General features: G+C 42.6%; 1 protein-coding gene across 1 annotated transcript in view; it reads right to left on the bottom strand.

The window, feature by feature from the left end:
• The window catches only part of MARCHF4 (membrane associated ring-CH-type finger 4), a 76,086-nt gene extending 55,172 nt beyond the window's left edge, over positions 1-20,914 (bottom strand). The window contains exon 1 of the mRNA XM_075284675.1: positions 20,090-20,914. Coding sequence (XP_075140776.1) covers positions 20,090-20,545 — 456 coding nt within the window. The 5' untranslated portion in view covers positions 20,546-20,914. The remainder of the gene's footprint in view (positions 1-20,089) is intronic.

Here is a 20,914-nt window from a genome sequence, read left to right as displayed (position 1 = left end):
GCTGCTTCTGTACCCTTGGAAGAAGGTCAAGGCTAACAGTTGACCCTTGCTCATCAAGGTAACATATAAAAGGTGCAAATGGACCAAGCAGTGGCTTTAATGTAAGGGGTGAAGTCCTAGTCTTGAGTTTTCCTTAGTATACACTTTCCAGGAAGCGGCAGTCACAGGGGCGTCACTTCTCTGCTCGGTTTTCCTTTATATTCTCACTTTTCTCCAGAGTTTTCGCACATTTCACTGATTCTAGAGGGTGTTAGAGCAGCAAAAGCGATGTCTATGAATGTTTTATGTCTTATATTACTTGGCTATTTAATCCCAGCTGTGTGAGACTGAGCCCTGGCAGAAGCCGTCACTTCTGGTTTTATATTTCTCCCGAAAATCCCTAAAATTCTAGAATGAGACAAAACACCACAGCAGAAAAATAACAGCGGCGTATTAATTATGGCAAAGTACAAGACGTCTCAGGGAAAACTGCTCAATGCTATTTAACTGATCTAAGACAAATAGGAAACTTCTCCTCGCTGTGCCGCTGCTCTCTGAATCAGAAGTACAGAAGAACCTCACCTGGAAATGGAAATTACATCAAAGAGAATTTTGTCAAGCGAGTAATATAGTTGTTTTATATACAAAGCAGAAGTATAACAAGGAGAAGAAGCTGTACAATATGGGGCAATATCTGTAAGTCTGAGTAGGAGGAATGTTATAGTAACATCCAAGATACAGTAACCAAATCACCAAATGTACATAGTAGAGACATATACAGAAAACACTATAATGAAGATAATACTGCCCCCTATGTACAAGAATATAACTACTATAATACTACTCCTATGTACAAGAATATAACTACTATAATACTACTCCTATGTACAAGAATATAACTACTATAATACTGCTCCTATGTACAAGAATATAACTACTATAATACTGCCCCTATGTACAAGAATATAACTACTATAATACTACTCCTATGTACAAGAATATAACTACTATAATACTAATCCTATGTACAAGAATATAACTACTATAATACTAATCCTATGTACAAGAATATAACTACTATAATACTACTCCTATGTACAAGAATATAACTACTATAATACTACCTCCTATGTACAAGAATATAACTACTATAATACTACTCCTATGTACAAGAATATAACTACTATAATACTACTCCTATGTACAAGAATATAACTACTATAATACTACCTCCTATGTACAAGAATATAACTACTATAACACTACTCCTATGTACAAGAATATAACTACTATAATACTACTCCTATGTACAAGAATATAACTACTATAATACTACTCCTATGTACAAGAATATAACTACTATAATACTGCTCCCTATGTACAAGAATATAACTACTATAACACTACTCCTATGTACAAGAATATAACTACTATAATACTGCCCCTATGTACAAGAATATAACTACTATAATACTACTCCTATGTACAAGAATATAACTACTATAATACTACTCCTATGTACAAGAATATAACTACTATAATACTACCTCCTATGTACAAGAATATAACTACTATAATACTACTCCTATGTACAAGAATATAACTACTATAATACTACTACTATGTACAAGAATATAACTACTATAATACTACTCCTATGTACAAGAATATAACTACTATAATACTGCTCCTATGTACAAGAATATAACTACTATAATACTACTCCTATGTACAAGAATATAACTACTATAATACTACTCCTATGTACAAGAATATAACTACTATAATACTACTCCTATGTACAAGAATATAACTACTATAATACTACCTCCTATGTACAAGAATATAACTACTATAATACTACTCCTATGTACAAGAATATAACTACTATAATACTACCTCCTATGTACAAGAATATAACTACTATAATACTACTCCTATGTACAAGAATATAACTACTATAATACTACTCCTATGTACAAGAATATAACTACTATAATACTGCTCCTATGTACAAGAATATAACTACTATAATACTACTCCTATGTACAAGAATATAACTACTATAATACTACTCCTATGTACAAGAATATAACTACTATAATACTACTCCTATGTACAAGAATATAACTACTATAATACTGCTCCTATGTACAAGAATATAACTACTATAATACTGCTCCTATGTACAAGAATATAACTACTATAATACTACCTCCTATGTACAAGAATATAACTACTATAATACTACCTCCTATGTACAAGAATATAACTACTATAATACTACTACTATGTACAAGAATATAACTACTATAATACTACTCCTATGTACAAGAATATAACTACTATAATACTACCTCCTATGTACAAGAATATAACTACTATAATACTACCTCCTATGTACAAGAATATAACTACTATAATACTGCTCCTATGTACAAGAATATAACTACTATAATACTGCCACCTATGTACAAGAATATAACTACTATAATACTGCTCCTATGTACAAGAATATAACTACTATAATACTACCTCCTATGTACAAGAATATAACTACTATAATACTGCTCCTATGTACAAGAATATAACTACTATAATACTGCCACCTATGTACAAGAATATAACTACTATAATACTGCTCCTATGTACAAGAATATAACTACTATAATACTATTCCTATGTACAAGAATATAACTACTATAATACCACTCCTATGTACAAGAATATAACTACTATAATACTACTACTGTGTACAAGTATATAACTACTATAATACTACTCCTATGTACAAGAATATAACTACTATAATACTACTACTATGTACAAGAATATAACTACTATAATACTACTACTATGTACAAGAATATAACTACTATAATACTGCTCCTATGTACAAGTATATAACTACTATAATACTGCTCCTATGTACAAGAATATAACTACTATAATACTGCTCCTATGTACAAGAATATAACTACTATAATACTGCTCCTATGTACAAGAATATAACTACTATAATACTACTCCTATGTACAAGAATATAACTACTATAATACTACTACTATGTACAAGAATATAACTACTATAATACTACTACTATGTACAAGAATATAACTACTATAATACTACTCCTATGTACAAGAATATAACTACTATAATACTACTACTATGTACAAGAATATAACTACTGTAATACTACTACTATGTACAAGAATATAACTACTATAATACTGCTCCTATGTACAAGTATATAACTACTATAATACTGCTCCTATGTACAAGAATATAACTACTATAATACTACTCCTATGTACAAGAATATAACTACTATAATACTGCTCCTATGTACAAGAATATAACTACTATAATACTACTCCTATGTACAAGAATATAACTACTATAATACTACTCCTATGTACAAGAATATAACTACTATAATACTACTCCTATGTACAAGAATATAACTACTATAATACTGCTCCTATGTACAAGAATATAACTACTATAATACTACTCCTATGTACAAGAATATAACTACTATAATACTGCTCCTATGTACAAGAATATAACTACTATAATACTACCTCCTATGTACAAGAATATAACTACTATAATACTACCTCCTATGTACAAGTATATAACTACTATAATACTACTCCTATGTACAAGTATATAACTACTATAATACCGCACTACATCTTATTGGTGCTGTTTTTCTATGTGTAATGTTTCCGTTAAATCCTATAAATATAATGTGTTATGTTTCACGCTGCAGGATCCTCAGTTTTTTCAGTGTCCTGTTTGCGGTGTCTCATTAGTTCGCTGTTATCCATCACAATCTCTCATCTTTGTCACCTTTGTTGGGTTTTGCAGCACACATTTATATTCGGGACCTCTGATAGGTCTTTTTGTGGGGGTGGGCTACGGTGCTGCTTCCGTTTCTCTGATGTATTTACTATGTAGTCGCACTGTCGGCCCCTTCCTCGCACTTCGCACTACGTTGGCTGAGATACAATTTCTGTAAGAGCTTCTATGACTTAATCCCTTGGATCCTGGAATAAAGTGTCAGATCGCTGCTTGGAAGGAGAACGCTTTATTACTTCTGTGGTGACAAATATTTCACATCTCTAAGTGACACGTAACAAGATGTGAGATTCGCAGGGCGGTAATTTACCCGAAATAGAATTAGTCAGTTTCTTTTCTTCTAAGTGTGCTGAACCGGGAGAATATAATGGCTCCATTACTATAGGGCTGTGGTCCAAAAACTCTCCAAATGGGTAAAGACAATGCAGTCCAAATTCACCACAAGTGGAGGAGCCTCTGCCCAGGAGACCTTTGGTGACACAGCCTTGACTAGCGACATTATGCTCAACATTGGTGGATCCCATTGATCTGGGAAAGGATGATCATCTATATACAGGGGCTGCCAATCTATCCTCCTACATCCCCCCCAGGAAACAATGGGGTACAGTTTTAGGCAACATTACCAAATGGATTCAAGGAGATCTGGAGTTTGAATCAATTTTGGATCAGCCCTGGATAGACCCGGGCGACTTTCCAAAGAATTACATTTTCTAATTTCAAACGCACTAGTGCTCCATTCACAAGAAGGTTTTAGGGGGACTTTGGGTCCCCCGTTCTCTTGCTCTCTGGGCGGGTTGGTCTCCCGCCATTGGATAAATCAGATTATATTTTTCTAGCCCAGTCATTTTGTGTCAGGGACGGCCGCTGCATTTTTATTTATTTTTATATGCACTTGTCTAGCAAGACCAAAAATTGTAGCCCAAACTCCATGTCCCAAGATCTGACACGGTGCAGCAAAGATGGGTAATAAAGCGTAACATTTATTTATCTTTGTTTCTTGGGGGCCCCGCCATTCCTAGTTACGCCACTGCCCGTGATAATACACAGGCGTGTGCATAGAAAATAATGGCTCGTGTACTAGCTGTGAAAATTAGCAAGTGCACTGGAAAAACAAAGGGTTCTGTGCACGGAGTCATAGTGCAAGAAGAAAGAACAACATGATGCAGAGATGCAATCACTGAATACATAGGATGTGTTCACACTTGAGCTCAGTCTTCTGCACTCCCCATGTTGGGTGGGAAAACGCTCTGCAAATATTACATGTAACGAGTATTCTCTTATATTCTCTTAGAGCAGATCACAGATACACGTGAAAATCATCAGCGGTGAGGGCGCTGCGTCACATCCCACCACATAACATCGTCCTGATAATATGATTTATAGAAGTAAAACAGAGCAAGGACTCGGGGGTGCGTGTATGTCACCATTATTAGTAACTTGTGCCTCTCAGGCTGCTGTAAAACTACTACTCTCAGCATGTCCTGATGGACTGCGGCTGATATAGCATGCACTAAATCTCAGGAAGCAAAAGAATAGCAGGAGATTTATAGAAGACAACATCCTTAGACAACCTGTGGCCCCAGGGGGTGTAGAGGAAAAACAGACATCAATGTTATAAATGACACATGGTAGGTGGGGCCCTTGTTACAGATTTCTGGACAAATACCTATTTGCAGATTTACACTGAGGACTGGTTATAGGTTCTGCAGAGGGGCCTAAATGATAGATTTTGCACAGGGGCCATTTACAGGTTTTGCACAGGTGCAAGTCACAGATTTTGCAGAGGTGCAGGTCACAGATTTTGCAGAGGTGCAGGGCTCAGGTTTGCAGAGGTGCAGGTCACAGATTTTGCAGAGGTGCAGGTCAAAGATTTTGCAGAGGTGCAGGGCTCAGGTTTTGCAGAGGTGCAGGTCACAGATTTTGCAGAGGTGCAAGTCACAGATTTTGCAGAGGTGCAGGTCACAGAGTTTGCACAGGTGCAGATCACAGATTTTGCAGAGGTGCAGGTCACAGATTTTGCACAGGTGCAGGTCACAGATTTTGCCCTGCGGCCCAGAAGTCACACCTCTGCTCAGTCTTAGTCTCACTGCTGCTCAATGCAGTTCTTATACTGTCGGGATCCAGAGACACTTTTCAGACCTCAGACAAGAAATCCATGCACTGTGTCTGACCCCAGATTACCGATGATTCATTAGTGCGGCTTATCCGGCTGGAATACAAACCCTCGCACCTTCTCTGATGGAGAAAGGCAAAGATAATGCGACTACATCAGGAGAGCAGCGACGTACATGACACTTCAGCTTATGGCTCCTTCACCTATGGGGATATCTGCTCGGATCTTATACTTAGGCTGGGTTCACATGTGTGCATGGGTTTTCCGTTCCGGGAGTCTGATTGATGACCCCTCGATCGGAAACCTAATCCAGATAAAAAGGTGGTTACCTAAGAAAACCCACAGACCTCATACACTATAATGGGGTCCGTGTGGTTTCCGCTTGAAGAATGCAGAGGGAAGAGCGCTGCTTGCTGGTCTTTTCTCTCCGCATTTTTCTTTTCTGAACGCAGATGTGACCCGGGCCTTACTTGTGTTTTCGATCAGGATCTTTGCTTCTGTCAGTGAATGGGGAAGATTCTTGCAGAATAAGGAGCTGTGCTTATGGAGGCTCCCCGGATAGCACAGAGGCCACTCATCCTAATGGAAACCCTTCCCTAAAACCATCAGGGGACGTGAAGCCCTGACTTGGAGATGTGGACATGACATCCATATTCCCAGTGACTTGCATTGATCTGCTGAGTGCTGTACCCTGTGTTATGGAGTCCCGGGGGTGGGGGGGAGCGCTGGCTGCCTCTGAATGGAGAATTACCTCTTGGAGAGCCTCGGCCGCTATGAGGAAGGATTAGACGCCATGGTCATGTTTAGCCCAGAAGAAAAGGAGATTAAGGAAAGCTATCATAGCAGTGTTTAGGATCCTAAAGAGGATAGAGAGCAACACAAAGTAGAGCGGGCGCAGCTATTGAACTGGCTGATATCTCGTCAATGCAGAGGGCAGGCGCCGAGCTAGAATAGATATAAATAGGGAGAATTAGAAGGATTACAGGGTCCTCATAGAGACAGTGCAGCAATGCATGATGGGTCATTGCTTTTTGCAACATTGAATTTATGAATGCCCTGAGCCATAGTAAACAGGAGGACGCTGGTTGTCATTGTGTAGCGTGCCGCAGGCAGACCAGCAAACACCAGGACACCGGCACGGCCCCGAATCAGTGCTCAGCCTGTGCAGACATAGTATTTTATTCCTCAGATGTATCTAATGCTAAGAAGGAAGAAATCCTGGAACCAGCCTTGATTAACAATCTCCTTCAGTTTTGTGTACACAGCTCCTATGCAGATCTATGTGCTACCAAGGGTACAGACTACAAATAAACCCTGTGCAGTCGGATCCTACAGCAATGTTCCTTCCATCTGTCGCCTCTTCCACAGTCTTTAGGTTATCAAGAACAGAAGATGAAGACGTGGAGTAAGACACGACTGCGGGATCTGACTACGCAAAGTTGGTTTGTAGTCTGTAATTATGGGAACGTACAGGCGGGCGTAGGAGCAGCCGAATGCAAAGTCTATAAGAAGGCTCGCCAAATAACCTACGTTATTTACTCTCCTGGTCATATAGGATCGAAAGAAAAGGTTTTCATGGCAGCAATCACTTCATTCAGATCACAGACAAGACAGATAGCATTCTAATACAGGATAAAACCTCTGTAGATAACACCACTGACCCATCTTTGCATCAACCCCATATCAGACGGCAGGTTACAGGTGACGCGCGGGACGTATAATACAACCAGATCCCAGATCTCAGGGCTCACATCTTGTGCAGCACAATGACGGGCAGCTTCACCTCTGCTGAGGTCATCATTTATTTATTATGATCCATTATTTATATAGCGCCAACATAGACAGAAAATCCAGACATAGAAGACACTGAGAGCGGCGCCGAGCACCGGAGCTCACAATCTAAATTCACTCTCTCATGTACAGACTCGCTAGATTGACCATCGTTACATTTTTACTTGCAAATGCTATACCTATTTAGTCTGTCATGCTTAAAGGGCTTTCTCCAGGCTATTAATGTCCTAAAGATAGGTCCTCAGTATCAGATTGGTGGGGGTCCTACACCCGGCACCCCCACCAATCAGCGGTTCTCAGCAGCCGATACAGAGAGAATGGAACAGGAAGCAGACAGCGCCATTTTCTGAGTAGTGGCTGAACTAAGTCATAGCAGCTTAGCTATAATTCACATGGATAGGAGTTGATCTACAGTACCAGGTCTGACCACTACACAGAGAACAGCACTGTCTGCTTCCTGCTCTATTCTCTGAGAACAGCTGATCGGTGGGGGTGTTGGCTATCAGACTCCCACCAATCTGACATTGAGGACCTGTCCTTATAAAGATAATCAATATTTTTAGCCTTGAGAAACCCCTTTATAGCCAAGACTCTTGTGCTGCCACCACCTAAACAAGCACAGAGCTAAGCATTACGGTTGGCGCTATTATATATACACAATATTGTGCCACTATTATGTGAACATTTTGACATTATATAGACATTAGGACCGAGACTATTGCATGGTTACTACATGGTAAGTGCTAGGATGAGGCCTCTACTATTGTTGGCAGCATGAGTTGGGCACCCTATGAAGGTGTTATGTGTGCACGGTATGGCGGTATTAATTGGACTTTGCACTATGGCTCAGACAAAGCTTTATTTTCCACCCCATCTTAAGACATTCATCAAACACAATCACTTACAAGCAGAATGAGCCCTGAGATTAGCGGGGCGGTGAAGGGAGCGGCTCTGACAACAGGTGCACATTAGGGGATTGCTGTTTATGTATTAGTGCAGGTTCCCTCTAGGTGATACAATAGGCGGTGTGGTGTGAACAGGTGCGGACGAGCGCTCGCTGTCTCTTTGTATTTTGATTACAATGTAAATAATTTAATTACGTTTCTGCGTTTCCTTTAATTATTAAAAGCCTTTTATTCTCTGAAGTAAAGAGCGATTGTGATATTTTCCACACCGATTCCTCTGAATGTTCCTCGCCGATGGGTATTTAATTGCTGGTGAGTCATCCTAATATATAACACGCTGCAAACATGGCTGTGCATGGCAAAGACGCTCGGCTGCTCTGCCACAGCCTAAATGCAGGATTAGAGGATTGTGGGCGAGCCGGCCCCAATGGTGAACAGGGGAAGGGAACTGTGGTCACGGAAGGGGAGGACTGAGTAAGACCGCCCCTGACCATATCACCTATCAAAGACATCATAAAGGGTCGGGGTCCTGCTATAGGGCTACAACTGTAATAGGTAAAACCCCCCATCCATGAATGACCCCCAGGGCTAATCCTTGTACTTTGCACCTGAAATCTTCGGTCCTGGCTGTTATCGTACGGGTGCGATGCAAAGGAACGTGCGCTACTCATTACTGCAATTAAAAACCGCACGCAGTTATTTCGATAAAAAGCACCGTGTCAACCCAGCCTAAGCGTTGCATTTAGTTTTATTTTAGGTTACTATGCTGCGTTACAGCTGAATTATACGACACATGATCAAGCGGCGCCCGGTTACCCTTTGACTCCTTTACCAATGTTAGTGAATGGCGCTGCACTGTGACCCCTGGTGTGACGAAACCGCGACTTTAAGTTGAGAATGGACTAAATTTCTAGGTCGTGGTACAATGCGGGATGCAAAGCAACGCCATGCACTAACATTAAGGGGTTGTCCAGGATAAAGGAGGGCAAGGTGAAATTAAAAAAACATACTCAGGCCGGGTTCACGCCTGCGCCTGCTCTACATTCTACATGTGTAGAGAAAAGTCCTGCACCAGCATCCAGGCGCGGCTAGCTGAGGCGGCCCCTGCGTCAAATTCCGGACCCAAACACCCCGTCCGACCCCGGCCATAGGCTGACAATCGTAGACGTCAGACATTGCTCAGACAGACTGAACACATGCAAGTAAGAGGCTGCATCTGTGCCGGAGGAGTCTGGGGCACGGGCGGCCCTCGCTTTGGCTCCAGCTAGGCGTTTAGCGTTTCGCCATGCTATTCCTGAAATATTAAGCATTTGTTTCATGACAAATGTTGTTCCTAGACAAGATAAGAAGCTTTTTCACCATCAGGCGCAGTTTGAGGTTTGGCAGAGCGGCAGATCTCAGAGGGAAGCCCCATCACAAATCATCCTCACATCCCATAGACTTTCTGCAGTCGTTTCATGACAGATCGGATTCTGCTTAATGTGACTGTTACAGAACAACACGACCCCCGCCGACCATCACAGCTGAGTGTTTGTTACAATGTGTCAGTGTAAATAATCCTCTACAACCACACGCAATGCAACGGCACAAATCTCCCCTGATACGGGACTGTGTGAAAGTTTTAGGCAGGGGGTGAAAAAATACTGTGCGGTAAGAATGCTTCCAGAAACTGAAGGGTTAAAAGTTTGAAGAAAAGAGAAATGTAAATCCCATCAATATTTGGTGTGACCTTCGCCCTCTGGAGGAGGAGTCCTGGAAGTGATGGTCCGGCCTCTGCAGATATATCCCTGATCTCATCATCATCATGTCTTGGGTTACATGAAGAGACAGACGGATTGCAGCAAGCCTACATACACAGAAGATCTGGGTTTGGTTCTCCAAGATGGCGGCGGAGAAGAAGGCAAAGGGCAAAGGTCACACCGAATATGGAGGGGATTTACATTCCTCTTATCTCCATTCACTTCCTGTTGATGACCATTGTTAGTAATTTTTTTAATTTTATTTTTCCATGTTTTATATTTTGATATCCCAGAAAATGTAAACAAAAGGGGAAAATGTTTTTTTTCTCATTTTTCATATGAAAATTTTCTTTAAACAGTTTTCCCTCTCTATTAGGGTCATTGTTATGTAGATGACACTCACTATTGTGGCGCCATATAAGATCATTATTGACCTCTGAGCGGGTATTTTTTGTTTTGTTTACAATTGTACCTACGACTGGACCTGACACATGAACCCCGGGAGGAATGTAACCTCCTAAGATGAACTTTTAACAAAACCGAACAATTTGGAATTTACAAAAATAAGAAACTCTGTATCTGGCGCTTTGTGATGTCACAAGGCTCGGCATGTCCATGTCACCTCTGAGGCCCAATCACAGTCCTCAGCAGTGACCCTGGGTGTATGATGTCACCAGGAGAGCACCGAACGTTTGTCACCTTCCCTGGGCCTCCTCCTATTACACCCCAGAGTATTATAATGTCACTTCCGGTATTAGGCAAACAAGTTTGGACTGAAAAAAACAGAGGATGGCGCCGTCCGAACATGGGGTGACACGAATCTTCAGAGGTTCGCCCATATTTAGGAATAACCCGTCCCGGTCTTTCTATAGTCGGCTCCCCACTTCTGCAGATGTGTGATTCTGGTGGTTGCTTAGCAAGAACAGATACATCCTTACAGGGTTAAGAGTGGATCCTCCCCCGGACATATATAGTCTATAGGTGGCCCCTCTGGACTTATATAGTCTATAGGTGGCCCCTCTGGACTTATATAGTCTATAGGTGGCCCCTCTGGACATATATAGTGTATAGGTGGATTCTCCAGACATATATAGTGTATAGGTGGCCCCTCTGGACATATATAGTCTATAGGTGGATTCTCCAGACATATATAGTCTATAGGTGGCTCTTCTGGACATATATAGTCTATAGGTGGCCCTTCTGGACATATATAGTCTATAGGTGGATTCTCTGGACATATATAGTCTATAGGTGGACCCTCTGGACATATATAGTCTATAGGTGGATTCTCCAGACATATATAGTCTATAGGTGGCTCTTCTGGACATATATAGTCTATAGGTGGCCCTTCTGGACATATATAGTCTATAGGTGGATTCTCTGGACATATATAGTCTATAGGTGGACCCTCTGGACATATATAGTCTATAGGAGGACCATCTGTACATATATATATAGTCTATAGGTGGACTCTCTAGACATATACAGTCTATAGGTGGACCATCTGGACATATATAGTCTATAGGTGGATTCTCTGGACATATATTGTCTGTAGGAGAACCCCCCCCCGCAGACATATATAGTCTATAGGTGGCCCCTCTGGACATATATAGTCTATAGGTGGATTCTCCAGACATATATAGTCTATAGGTGGCTCTTCTGGACATATATAGTCTATACGTGGATTCTCTGGACATATATAGTCTATAGGTGGCCCCTCTGGACATATATAGTCTATAGATGGCCCTTCTGGACATATATAGTCTATAGGAGGACCATCTGTACATATATATAGTCTATAGGTGGACTCTCTGGACATATACAGTCTATAGGTGGACCCTCTGGACATATATAGTCTGTAGGAGAACCCCCCCGCAGACATATATAGTCTGTAGGAGGACCCCCCCCCCTCCACAGACATATATAGTCTATAGGTGGTCCAGAAGCGGTTAATTGACAAAAGTAAACTATTAACCCTTCTGTTTCTGACAGCGTTTATACTTGGCAGCATTTTGCACCGCGCTGTACATTCTACATTCACTGATACATTGTAGCAGGACAAGGTCACCATAAACGTTCCAGACGTTCCATTCACTGACATAAAACAATGATATTGAAAAGTGCTGGAGTTAAATACAAAGTATAAAGAACGATTAGTAATCTAGATGAAACATTTTGGCAGTTTCTGCGCCCGTCTCCTAGTGTTATTTTTTCACTTCCTTGCCTACAGGGTGTAAGAGCGCGGGGTGCACAAGGTGGCGGCTCTCACACTATTAGCATTTGGGTCCAGATTGTTCCGTGTATATAAATAATATGTGAAGAGCCGTCTGCAACTCAGCCTGCAAAACTTCACAAGTACTGAATATACAAACTCTGCAGAAACTCTGGCAAAGCTGGGACCGAGGACAACCTATGGACTGCAGCCTCGGGGCATGAAGACAGTCCACCACCTTCAAGAAATAAGGGGCTTAGAAGTAGAGAATACTGTACAGCAAGTGCCGGGCTGGGCTGCAATGGGATAGCTCACACAATATAAAGTAACACATTAAAGTGACACAGAAAATGCCACAATTATGGTCAATACATAAAACACGCAAATGTACACAGAGATACATACTTACATACATGTACACCCTGTGACACTCATATATACAAACCGTATGTACACTGTGAGGCTCATATATACAAACCATATATACAATGTGACGCTCATATATACAAACCATATATACACTGTGACACTCATATATACAAACCATATATAGACTGTGAGGCTCACATATACAAACCGTATATACACAATGTGACGCTCATATATACAAATCGTATATACACACTGTGACGCTCATGTATACGAACCATATATAGACTGTGACACTCATATATACAAACTGTATATACACTGTGACACTCATATATACAAACCATATATAGACTGTGACGCTCATATATACATATGGACATTCACACAAATATATACACAGTGTTACCCTCATATATACAAATTGTACGTATATATTGATACACACGGTGACACTCACATATACATATGGACATTCACTCTACAAACTATGACACCCACATTTAGAAATATTCCAGCCACATATACACAGTGTGATACTAATACACTTATACACACACTATACACACACATATATATACACAGTGTGACTCTAATACACTTATACACAGACATATATACACAGTGTAACTCATAGATAATATACTATCTATATGGATGTGACTAGGGGATAAGACACAATGTAACCAAGATTACCAACATTTTATAACAGAATAAAGTGGAACTCTGAGAATCTTTGCATCGCCTGTGTCACGATTATATTGTAGATTTTTATTTTCTTTTGTATTCTGTAACTTTTCCTAATTCTACAGGTTGGATTGACTATTTCTTACTTTTCTAACCTTCTTTTTCTCAGTTTACAATCACAATCTATAATCAATCTAGTAATGGAAATCGACTCGCCAGGTACTGAGTTGCTGCAGACTTTGTGCTTGTTCACAACAGCCAACCTGAGCAAGCAGAGCTGCAGTGTAAAGCATGGGGGGGGGGCACAAAGCAGCCGTCTGAGCCTGTGATGAGATAGGAGGTGGGCTGCAGACTGTGACCTACCTCCATGCATATGGCTTCTCTTATATGCTACTGTTGTCAGCCCTGGCCGCTAGGGTCATAGACGTGTCATTATTCACTTGGTCGGTAGTTTTATTGTTAGTTGCATTGCTTCAGGGCAAACCCTGCCATAGTCAGCCTGGCCATGCTGGGTCTTGTAGTTGCACAGCAGCAGTCACAGGTCTCCCCTTCTTCTCCGGCTCTGCTGCTGCCCTGATGTTATTCACAAGCCCATTACATCTCCTGGAGTCTCTGCAGCTCGGGATCTACATGCCATGAAATATTTATCTGGAAGGCTTGCAGAGGTTTTCACTTATTTATCTCGTACGGCTTATTTCTTATTGACACTTTGGAGCAGAATTTGTAAGTAGTCCTTAAAATTGGGAGTGTTAAGAATATAGTCAGAAGTGTGCAGGCGCAGACCTCAGAGGCGGCTGAAAACTTCGCAGAACTTTTATAGTAACCTCCACCTCTCCAGGTAGCAGAAAAATTGCCAAACTTCATATACCGATATATACACGTGCACTGAAATACCGCCATATACTTACTGCCCCAAGGCCTCCTCGCCCCCTGGTGTCACTCTGATGGAGGCGTCAGGACCAGAGCAGAAGTGGAGAGACAAGGAGCGGTAAGTATGGAGAATCACTGCCACTATACTGTGTAGGACCTGGGGGCAGTATACTTTGTGTGACTTGGGGGCAGTATACTGTGTAGGACCTGGGGGAACTATATTGTGTAGGACCTGGGGGCAGTATACTTTGTGTGACCTGGGGGGTTCTGTACAGTTTAAGACCTGGGGTATATTATATTGCATAGGACCTGGTGGTGGTATACTGTGTGTGACCTGGGGGCAGTATACTGTGTAGGACCTGGGGGCAGTATACTTTGTGTGACATGGGGGCAGTATCCTGTGTAGGACCTGGGGGCAATATACTTTGTGTGACATGGGGGCAGTATACTGTGTAGGACCTGGGGGCAGTATACTTTGTGTGACCTGGGGGGGTTCTGTACAGTTTAGGACCTGGGGTATATTATATTGCATAGGACCTGGCGGTGGTATACTGTGTGTGACCTGGGGGAACTATATTGTGTAGGACCTGGGGGCAGTATACTTTGTGTGACTTGGGGGCAGTATACTGTGTAGGACCTGGGGGAACTATATTGTGTAGGACCTGGGGGCAGTATACTGTGTAGGACCTGGGGGAACTATATTGTGTAGAACCTGGGGCAGTATACTGTGTGTTACCTGGGGGATAATGTACAGTGGATGGTATAGGACCTGGGAGCATTACATTGTTTGGGACTTGGGGTGACTATATTATGTGAGACCTGGGGCATTATACTGTGTTGGACCTAGGGGTACTATATTGTGTAGGACCTGGGGGCATTATATTATGTTGAGGAGCTTTGGTACTCTATAGTTTGTGGGGGTGACTCCCCTCATGGGGGCCCCTCTAATAGGGGCCCTGAACAATTTTCCAGTTCCCCTACAACTGGCCCAGCATGAAGCAGATGCTAGATCCTGTACTAGATGCCACGGGTGTCCCATGGGTGCACACGGGAAGGTTTTTCTCACCCATAAGCCACCGCTGTCATGTAATATAAGATTCTGCTGTGCAGACGGTGTGGGGGAGGGGAGTAGCGTGCCAAGTGCGTTCACACTCTTCTTACATCCTAAGTATTCTGTGAAGGAGGCCATGCAATAAGCAAGGAGAACAATTCCTGGTGTGAACGTGTAGAAACTTATACCCGCATGTGTCACAGGTCCACATCACCTTTAAGGATATATTCACAAAGGGCAGATTTGCTGCAGACATTTCTGAAACTGTTCTATTCATCCAAATGAGTCTTGCAGAAATCCAGAAACTTACAGTCAGAATAATCCCATGTAAATCCAAATAATTCATTATCAGTTGCAGAGAATTTCCAAACCAAATTTGTGTGTGAATTTACCCCAATAGTACAGGGGGCTTAGGGTCGCCTAGTTAGATGTCATTAGCTGTAATACGGCGTATAGTTCCCTGTGCCGGCCATTGGTAGAAGAAGTACTGTATCTATAGGATCTCTGCATGCTGTCAGTGAACAGGAGCCCTGCTGCCGCCGTCCCCTAGTTCTGCTCCTGCAGCTAAGGGTATGTTCAATGAACATGAAAGCAAGCAGAGACCCTGAAAATCGCAAAGCATTGAGGAATAAGTCACTGATCTTTGCATTAGACTGAGGCCCCACGTTGCAGCTTTTTTGTTGCATATTTTGCTGTGTTTTTTTGAGCCAACGCCAGTAGTGGATTTCTTTTGTAACTCCCTCCTTGGCTTGGCTCAAAAAAGGCAGCAAAATCTGCAACACAAAAGCAGCTTTTCTGCAATGTGGGCCCTTAGCCTTAGGGTTAGAAGCTGACAGGTGCATTTGCCTCTTCACAAACACGAAGAAAATCACTGCCCTGTCTGCAAAATTCTGGGTCCTGGTGGCAGATAAGACTGGAGAGGGAAATGGACTGCGCTGAGGATTGCAGGGATCTTTAAAATGGTGAAAACTTATAGGATAGTGAAAAACTTGCAAATCGGTAGGAGTCCAACCACTCAGACCCCCAGTGATCAGAAGAACTGGGAAGTTTAGTCTCCTATTTTGTACAGAGAGCGCTGCTCTGTTCATTTCAATGGCAGTGCCAAAGACAGACATAGTACAGCTATCTACATGCCACTGACATGAATGGAGCGCTGCATGTACTGGCCCGGCCACTGCTCCATTCAGAATGTGCCCCGTTTTCATGATCGGTGGGATCCCTACCAATTTGTAAGTCCCCCCCCCCCCCCATCCTTTCAGCAGGAGGGGCAGTGGGTGCTGCAGATACACGTGCTGTTATGTCTATCTGCATATAGTCTTGGCCCCACTCTACAGCTAAATACAAATATTACCTGCCTCCCATATTTCAGTATTAGCCTACCTAGCCCTTACCTTGGACGGTTTCTGTTCTGTGGCCCCTCTCAGTAGCTCAGTGAGGATTGAGGAGATGGGGCCGAGGAGGGAAGATGATGAGTAACCTGCCTTGTGTCTTCTCAGCTGCCCAATAGATCTCTATGTATAATAAACTGGGTAGTTTGTTAAATCTTGTACCCAGTATGGGTATAGAGGCTGCATGAGATGCTATTCCTATCTGTATGTAGTGCAGTGACTGTGCTATGCCCTGCACCACAATTACAGGGACCGGGGAAGTAGTTCAGGGGCCCACTGGGGGATTCACTTGTTCACCTGTGGGAAAATTTAAGCCTGCACCCATATAACTGAATGGCCAGTCTGTCATACAAGATGTTGCTGAGTCCTATAGAGCGGGAAATGCCAAACCTCCATACTGGTCCATAAATGTAGGTCTATTACCCCACCCCATGACCTCCATATGTCCTAACTAGGTATAGGGACAGGGGCTGATGGAAAACTGAAAACTCCCTTTAATGATCTGTACTAGATGATAAAAGCCAAGGTGTTTAGGTTATAGGTTTTGGATCGGCAGGGGTCTGACCCCCCCTACCCCAGCTCTGATTAGTGCAGCCACTACACAATGTACAGGATAAGAGATTACTTTATCATCACTGGGGGTTTGAGCCCTGGAATCTTCGCTGATCACAAGAATGGGGGTCCCTTGTATCTCGCAGGTCACGCATTTGCCACCATTGCATTCCCTTCTATGGACCTGCCTAGATCTACAAGTCCTATCGAGAATAAACGGAGTAACTTTGCACCCGGTCAACCTGCTGCTTCACTTACAGGACCACTGATCTATTAATCGGTGGGGGCCCCAGCAGTCTATTGCCTCCCCCGATAGGGATAACCCAAATATCCCTTTAATTATCAATTTATTGTAGAACACATAAAAATGCCATTAAATACATCTTGTGCAGAGTTATTTACAGAGTATGGCACCGTCCGGTGTTCAGAGTGTGGAGCAATGTGCACGTCCACCTAATGAGCTGAGTGCTGGTGGACGCACATGCTCAGTTATTCTCCTCACAGCCAGGTCTCTGCACAATGATCCTATATCTGCTGTAGGACAGCCAATGGGGATAGGTGTCTGCCCTGCTTGTTAGGAGAGGAGCAGAGCTTGTGCACTACATGGCAGTAATAGCTGCAGGGTTCGCAGGAAGAGGGTTAGACTGTCAGCTGCCAGAAGGGGAAGGAGATTGTTTCTGATCAAAGCGCACCCAGCGGCACCAAGAGGGACTCAGGGAAGTTGCTAGAAGAGTGATGCTTAAACCTGTAAGGTTTTCCCTATTCCGGTGACATCACGTTCATCACTCACATCACACAGCATCAGTTTGGTCTGATTCAAGTGAATACCAAGCAGAGCACCCTATATATCAATAGGCTGTGCTTAGTATTCAGTGTAGAGGCTGCAGAGCTAAGCCGAATATTGTGGCCTTTATATCCAGCTGAATGGTGGGGGTCTCAGGTGTCAGACCCCCACTGATCATGTATGGAGGTCCTTTCCTAAGAATAGGTCATCAACATGTAATTTCTGGAAAACCCCTTTAACAGTCAAGTCCATCAGGAAACATCATGTCACAAAAACTTAGCATGGCAGCATCACCATGAAGATCATCCCCAATGTGCGAGAAGACATTGATCTTCCAGGTCTGAACATTACACAAATCATACATCAATATTTTTAGACATTTCATGACTTACACTTAATATCCAGGGCTGAAACCTGTCCTGCCCTACCGTAGTCCTGCACAGTCAGCAGCGGGATATTGCAATGTATTTGTGCAGGCAACAATCTTTGACTTAGGCTCCATGCACATGTGCTTCTGTCAGTGTGCTAGCCATGTTTTTCATGACACAAGCCTGTATATTATCATGGGTCCGTATATAGGACTGTGAGCCCAGGGCAAAACTGAGGAGTCAGGACAGGTCTTATTCATGTCCGTTTGTCACCTGGTCTCACTGGGTCGGTGGAGTCATGGGCAGCCATACGGATATCATCCATGTGCTGGCCATGCCATTTTACTATGCACCCAGCACATGCACACCTTCGTGTAGCCTTAGGCAGCAGCAGAGAAGGTATCTTCACATGTGCCATTTTTACACTTACAGAATTCCTGTAAAAAAAAACGTGGACTTCGAATTTAGAAAACGTGGAATCATTTGGACATCTCTTGCCGACGCTGTGATAAATCCAGCAGCTGAGTCAGCAGGAGGTAGTCGGGTCGTGTTTTGAAACAGGGGATGTAAAGAAGAATGTGCAAATTTACTGACAGAAAGCAGAAATCTCAGACATTGTAAAGAAGCGAAATGAAATTCCAAGGTGCAAACCTACAAATGATACAAGTCAGTAAACTCCAAATGCTGACGATATTGCTTTGTAACTTCTCATATACATTACAACATTATTGTTTACATTCAGTGACTAAAAACCCGTCCCATCCTGCTGACATAGACATAAGATCTGTGATGTGAGGAGCCGTGTGTGAATACAAACAGGTCACCAGTCAGGACAGGATTTTAGCCTTTAAATGTCAACAGGAATGTTTCATCCATTGACTGCAAGCAGAGATCTCCAGGACTGGAAGGAATAGATACAAACAAAGTTTATAAGAAAGTTGCAAAACTTTTTCTTTATGTAACAAATATGCTTAACTAGAAACACAGAAGGGCAAAAGAGAAACGAATCCTCCGCTTTCCTGCTTTTGGACCATACCATTAAATATCCCCATGTAGAGGGCACAGCTCTCGTAGACCCAGCTCTCTTGGTTTGTGGCTGGTGGTGGGTGCAACTCACAAACTGACCATAGGGAAGGTGGAGGGAAATAATTTGGGCTGAGCTCCCTCCACCAATGCTCAAAGGGGCTCAGGATCTATGTAGAGCAAGACTACAACCAAATGGTTCCCATCAATGGTTGCTTGTGGTATCTAGCATCATGTAGGAGACCGCAATAACTCTTGTTGGGCTATACAGATTGCTTCTAACGACCTTTCCAAATTTCCACATCTAGATATTCCAGGGTTACACATCAAACATTTAGGGTGTACATGAATCAATGCAGAATGGATGGCACATACAAGGTTCAGGACTTACCTGTTCAGGTCCTTGGAAGCAGATCCTGCAGAGAGGGGTCCTCATTCCACTATCCAAGCTGCCAAGAGAGTACCTATCCTCCGCTTTTCCTTTGCAGAACTCATCTGAAGAGGTGCTACTGACCATGGACATAGGCTGGTGCTGGAGTCCAGGGGCTGTAGCTGGATAACGCCAGTCCTCTTCTGGAGTAGTCGTCCCACCTGCTGGAACCCTCCAGGCTCGCCCCAGTGCTGTCAATGTATTATTGTTAGCCGCCAGGCCACCTCCGGCGCCCACCTCGCATTCTGTGCTGTTCATGGGCAAACTAGGCGTCTGTGGAGGGCGCCGGAGTAATAAGACCTTCAAGTCATTGAAAAGCATGCGGCATCGGCACTTGAGGAGACCCTGATGGCGCAACATCTGTCTTGGACCCAATAATCCACAGCACCATAAAAGCAGGACGGTTCTCAAGAACATGTGCAGGCTTTTCACTCCAAAATATAAGGGGGAAAAGTGGCAGACCCAGGTCTGAGGCCAGAGGTGTGCTCCAATATTACCTTGTTAGATTGTGCTCACTAGATTGTGCTCCCCTTCCTACAAACCTATTGTAAAACTTCCAACATGTACAAAGAGCCTGACAAAGAGGGGGCATTGGTAAAAAAAGAAGACCTTAAACACTGGGGTGGATGCTAAAGGTGATCACCACCTAACTAGAAGCCCAATCCCAGGGGGAATCATAAAAAGTACATAGTAAAAATGAAAAAAAAACAAAAATTATCAATTATCAAAAACAGCAACTTCATGGACTTTCACATTATATCCAAACATGGAATAAAAGAGTTTTCC

The sequence above is a fragment of the Leptodactylus fuscus genome, chromosome 8 (genome assembly GCF_031893055.1).
Source record: "Leptodactylus fuscus isolate aLepFus1 chromosome 8, aLepFus1.hap2, whole genome shotgun sequence".
NCBI classification, from domain to species: domain Eukaryota; kingdom Metazoa; phylum Chordata; class Amphibia; order Anura; family Leptodactylidae; genus Leptodactylus; species Leptodactylus fuscus.
The sequence above is the reverse complement of the archived record's forward strand: the minus strand, read 5'-3'. Positions and strand labels throughout refer to the sequence as shown.